This window comes from Eschscholzia californica, unplaced genomic scaffold (assembly GCF_041429995.1).
Source record: "Eschscholzia californica isolate CP2 unplaced genomic scaffold, dmEscCali1.0.p SCAF_6, whole genome shotgun sequence".
In the NCBI taxonomy this organism is placed as follows: Eukaryota; Viridiplantae; Streptophyta; class Magnoliopsida; order Ranunculales; family Papaveraceae; genus Eschscholzia; species Eschscholzia californica.
In genome coordinates this window covers 4,401,043-4,406,530 of record NW_028238483.1, presented here as the reverse complement: position 1 = coordinate 4,406,530, position 5,488 = coordinate 4,401,043, and the positions used below count along the sequence as shown (strand labels likewise).

General features: G+C 34.6%; 1 protein-coding gene across 1 annotated transcript; it reads left to right on the top strand.

Annotated features, from left to right (window-relative positions):
* Positions 1–205: 205 nt before the first annotated feature.
* PEPKR2 (phosphoenolpyruvate carboxylase-related kinase 2) lies at positions 206–3,867 on the top strand. Its single transcript, XM_086648444.1, has 5 exons — positions 206–870; positions 980–1,079; positions 1,174–2,154; positions 2,821–3,117; positions 3,206–3,867. Exons 3-5 carry the CDS (start codon positions 1,386–1,388, stop codon positions 3,571–3,573), a joined length of 1,434 nt encoding a protein of 477 aa, XP_086504570.1. The 5' UTR covers positions 206–870; positions 980–1,079; positions 1,174–1,385; the 3' UTR covers positions 3,574–3,867.
* The last annotated feature ends 1,621 nt before the right edge of the window (positions 3,868–5,488 follow it).

Here is a 5,488-nt window from a genome sequence, read left to right as displayed (position 1 = left end):
ATATAAATTTTAACCAATAGACATCAAATCTTGTTTCTAAAGTAACAAATTATTTTTTTTACAAAAATACCATACCACATAGTAAAATAACAAAGTTTAAGTGTTAGAGCATCTTCAATGCAAGACTCAAGAAAAACTTTTAAAATCCTATGTGTCAAGTGTTAAGAGGAACTCTAAAAACCTATATTTTAGTGTAAAATTAATTGATTTGTTTATGTGGTACTTAGAGATCCTCAAGAGGACACTCTAAATTTAGAGTGTCCTCTTAAGGATCTCTAAAATAATTACCGTCACCCCATTTTAAGTGTTGCATTGGAGATGGATGTTGAAAATAAACTCTAAAAAAATCTTATGTGGATCTTTAAGATTTAGAGTTTGAGTCTTACATTGGAGATACTATTTATTCTACATTCGAGATTTAGAGTTTGAGTCTTGCATTCGAGATACTATTTGATCTTACGTGGATCTTAATGAAGCAACAACTTCTCGGGTGAGCCATTAAAGAAAACAAAAACTAAAATCTCTCGTTCGTCTTAACAAAAAAAAAAAAAAAATCTCTCGTTCCTTGCTTATACGCCACGCGTTCAACTAACATAAAATGCAGATACTATTTGTTCTGCATTTACGTCCGTCCGTCCGTCCGTCCGTCCGTCCGATCTAAAGAAGAAATCATGAATGTTTGTTACTTGTAAATGACCGACCGCTAACATCAATTTCTGCTCCTGCTGGGATCCACCAAAGTACGATTATTTTTTACTTACTTCTCCTCCTCCTATCATCAAACTATTCCTTCCTTTCAATCCGGGATTTCTGGTTTCCTTTTCCCACAAGGAGACGACTACCTTTCTGCCATTTTCTCTCTCAATGAAGGTAATCAAAGAGATATCCCCTTTCCAAGATTTCTATTTGAGGGTAATTTATGTTTCTTACGATTCAGTATCGTCTTTTTAATTGATTTCTGTTTTTGTTTATTTACCAGTTTTTATCCTTGGATGATTGTAAATCTAAATCTGAAACTTCTGGATCTCTTCTGCATATGGGTCGGAAGAAGAAGAACAAGCGACCTTTGTTTAATAAGGGTAGGGTTTTTTTTTTTTTCTTTTCTGAGAAAGGGTTTTCATTATCTAGGGTTAGATCGATTCTGATTGTTTTGGGTTTGTTTTAATTTTGCAGGGTTAAATCTAGGAGGGAAGTTGTTTAGGTAGTTATTCTATAGCTTAGATCAGTGAATGTAAGAGGGTAAAGAACTTTTTAACTGCTAATTTGGGTTGAATTAGGCTAAAGTTAGTATTTGGTGATTTTAGGGAGATAGATTTGTTTGGGAATTCAATATATCATTGGATTTCTAGGGTTTTCGTTGTAAATTCTTAACTTTGATTTGTGGGATGGATTTGTTAAGGAAGAAAAGGAAAGGAAGTGAAACTCAATTAGATTCTGATCTACCAGAGGTTTTACCTTTGAGTCGTAAATCGAAATTTTCGTTGTCGATAATTGGATCTCACTTATCTTTAAATGATTTTGGTAGAAAAAGGAAGAAATTTAAGGAACAGAAATTAGGAGAAGGAGATAATTCTTATAAAAGTAGACTTACTGGAATTGTTACCGCTCCACCTTGTGGAAGTTCATCTCTGGATCCTCCTGGAAGAGGTTTGAAGAGAAAAATTGGGTGCATTGATTTTGCGACTCGAATGGGTAGGAAAAAGAAGATTGAACAGGAGTACATTTTAGGGAAAGAAATTGGACAAGGAAGATTCGGGTCAGTTAGGGTTTGCCGGAGTAGGATTGATGGAGCAGAGTTTGCATGCAAAACTTTACAAAAAGGCGAAGAAACAGTTCACCGGGAGGTTGAAATAATGCAACACATTTCGGGTCATCCTGGTGTTGTAACATTAAAGGCAGTTTACGAGGATACTGAATGTTTTCATCTTGTAATGGAGTTGTGTTCTGGTGGTCGCTTACTTGATCAGATGGTTAAAGAGGGCAGGTATTCTGAGAATAGAGCTGCTAATATGTTGAAGGAGCTAGTCTTGGTTATTAAGTATTGCCATGAAATGGGTGTTGTTCACCGAGATATAAAGCCGGAAAATATCCTTCTCACTGCGTCCGGAAAGATGAAGCTTGCAGACTTTGGACTAGCTGTAAGGGTTTCAAATGGTAATGAACTGGATCCCTATTTTGTATATTCTCATTCATTTTTTGTTCGTGTTTTCGACACATTGTTGGTGGATTTCTTAAGTGGTAATGTTGTTTAGTTAAACTTTATTTCCTATGTTAGAATTGAATCTTAGAGAATTTCAAACGTGTAAGTTGGAATTTTTAGTGTGTAATGTTATATAGCAAAAATTCTTTCCATTTCCGCATTGTTGTTCCCTGTGTTATATGGATTATCGAAACTACTTCAGTGAGGCAGCGTCTTTTGCATGCACATCTCGGGTGGCGGTGAACAATATCGGACGGACCATATAAAATAAAACTACTCTAGGGTAATATCATTTATCTATTGTAGGTAAAAGTGAAAAGATTTTATAATTACTATATATATAGATATAGGTTATATATATATATATATATTATAACACACACACACACACACACAATCTCTTTACTGTGTTATGGTATGTAACCATTTCGTTACACACACACACACACACACACAATCTCTTTACTGTGTTATGGTATGTAACCATTTCGTTATCGCATAAGTTTAGGTAATCTTTTTGTGTTTGAAATTTATATCATGTATCTTCATTTTTCTTGCACATGTGGCGGACGAACATGTGATTTGTCATGAAATGATATTGAGGTACTTGGTTCTTGCAGGTCAGATCTTGTCCGGAGTTGCTGGAAGTCCTGCTTATGTTGCTCCAGAAGTTCTAATTGGTGATTATTCAGAAAAGGTGGATATCTGGGGAGCAGGAGTCCTCCTTCATGCCCTCTTAGTTGGTGTTCTTCCATTCAAGGGTGACTCGTTGGAAGCTCTTTTTGAGACGATCAAGAATAAGAAACTTGATTTCAATAGTGGGTTATGGGAGTCAATATCTAAACCAGCTAGGAACCTGATTGAACAAATGCTAACAAGGAATGTTTCAGATAGAATAACGCCAGAAGAAATTTTAAGTAAGCTCATATTGCTCTCCAAATTCTGGCTTATTTTCTCTCTATGGTGATCTACTTGGCATTTACGGTCACTTTGATATTGTTTCAGGACACCCATGGATCTTATTATACACTGATCGAACATTGAAAACATTATCCATCAAATCGAAAGTGAAAAACAATGGAGGGCTATTATTCCACCGGCTCAATAGAGAAACAGGAGTAGAGTCGGAGAGAATTAGGGTTTCAAGCGGCTCTCTCAATGATGGCTCACATCCAGTTTCCTCATTTGGTAGTAGTTCAAGTAGGAAGTCTGATGAGCAGGACGAAAACGGGTTTGTTGATGCTCTTGCAGTAGCAATTTCACGAGTAACAATTTCAGAGCCGAAACGGAGTAGGCTCTGTGCCCCAACTAGCCCCATACGAGAAGAGTGCTCTTCTAATCTGAAGGCTAACAGTCTCTGTGCAGCATTTTGAGTCCTGATAAATAACAGATGTGCTGGTCCTGCCGGTACATTTCAACTGGCTATTATGGTAGATCGAAACCTAACAACTGATCTACATTTAACAGTAAGCTAATCTCGGCAAAGTTTTAGATCCTAAGGGGCAAATTATATTTTCTAATATTTGTTTGCTTGTTGCTTTGGGTTTAATCTAATAATCACAATGAAACTATGAAAGGGATGGTACAGGCCTCTGTAAATATAAATGGGTTTGTAGCCATTGTTAGTCTCTAGAGCTATGAGTAACTAGCATGTCTAAGTTGTTTCATTGTGGGTATTTTTCAGAATCATCTTGATTAATTCTGCCAAATCATCTTTGTCTAGATGAGTGTGAAAAGTCACATTCTTGTGAATGAGTGACTAAGGGTTTCATTCACTCTAAATGCAGTTCATTTTGTCTATCCTTTATACTAGTTCATGGATCTTTGTGCTGCTATTTCATGGAATCAAACTTGCCAATATGGTTAGTTGGTGTATAACCAAATCGAGTGATGACAATGAAGAAGATGAGCAGGAGATAACAATTCTTTAAAATAAGTTGCCAGTTAACTTCAAACTGCTAATTAGGTCAAACTAGATTGACCAGCTAGCTTACAAAAGTCGGTACTCCATGCAGCTGAGTTCCTCTTCCAAAGCACCAGCCTGTTTCTTCAGGAACTTTTGGGGGTAAAGTCCAAAATAGAGGAGGCAATTAACGGCATATCCGCTCCTAAATTTAGGGGAGGTAGTGGTTCAATTCATGTCACACGATATTTGTGTTATTTATCGAGGACATTTGAAATGTTGAAATATCTGTGTTATTCGCTTGAGACATTTTAAATGTCTCAAAATATTCTGAAATGACTGTGTTATGCGCAGACATCTTTAATCTCTCAATGTTTACGATATTCTTTTGAGACATTTCAAATGTCTCCCAATGTCTCTGCTATTCGTTTGAGATACGAAAATATGGACATTTCAAGATAATTTGTTTCAACGACATTTGGAGTCATTTTAGTGTAAATTTGGAGAGGGTTTGGAGAAAGAATGTTTATGAAATGTTAATACAAATATCAAGGCCGTTGCAGACAATTTAGAGGCCCAATGCGAAATTTTTGTGAGAGCCCTTTTCGAAGAACTGAAAAGTTTTTTGTATGCAAAAAGTAATAAACAAAAAGTTGATGTAATTTTTTTTTAGACTAAAGTTGATGTAATTTAATTCTGGAAAAAATAGTTTATCGTGGTTAACATATGACATTACTATATAATAAACTTTGTATTTTTCTAAGTAAAGTTTATCCGAATTATAGAAAATTTTATTTTCTTAAAGTATTATTTTAAATTTCGAAAAGTAAAAACCTCAGATAAAGAATCAACGTTTAGTGTTTTTTTTTAGCTTTCTGACAAGATTTATAGGGAAGATCAACATTTTTCTTGGAAAAAAAATATTTTATGAGATTATTAAATCTATGTAGACAATAAGAAGACTTAAACTCTCTCATTCTCCATGTCACCATTCAAAATAAGATTTTGACGTTTTTCTCACACGATCACACCATTTGAAATTAATAGTTAAAAGGAAAAACTTGATAGAGATAAAAATTAGTCATCGAGAATAAAAGGGGTGAGTTGATAGAGTGAAAAAGAAATAGAGGAAAATTACAAGATAAAAAGACGAAGATCCAATAAAAAATCGTAGATATAAGACTCAAAGTATTGATTGTGATTCTTACAAGAAACTATAAGAAAAAAAATGAAGGTAACAAAAATTATAAGAAAATAACAAAATAACAACAAAAACTACAAAAAGAGAAAAACTACACCTATTATTACACTCAAACCCATGATCTCTCATATGTCATCTAAACTACAGCTAGTTATATATTTTTCATTCTTCAGCCTCCAAATTA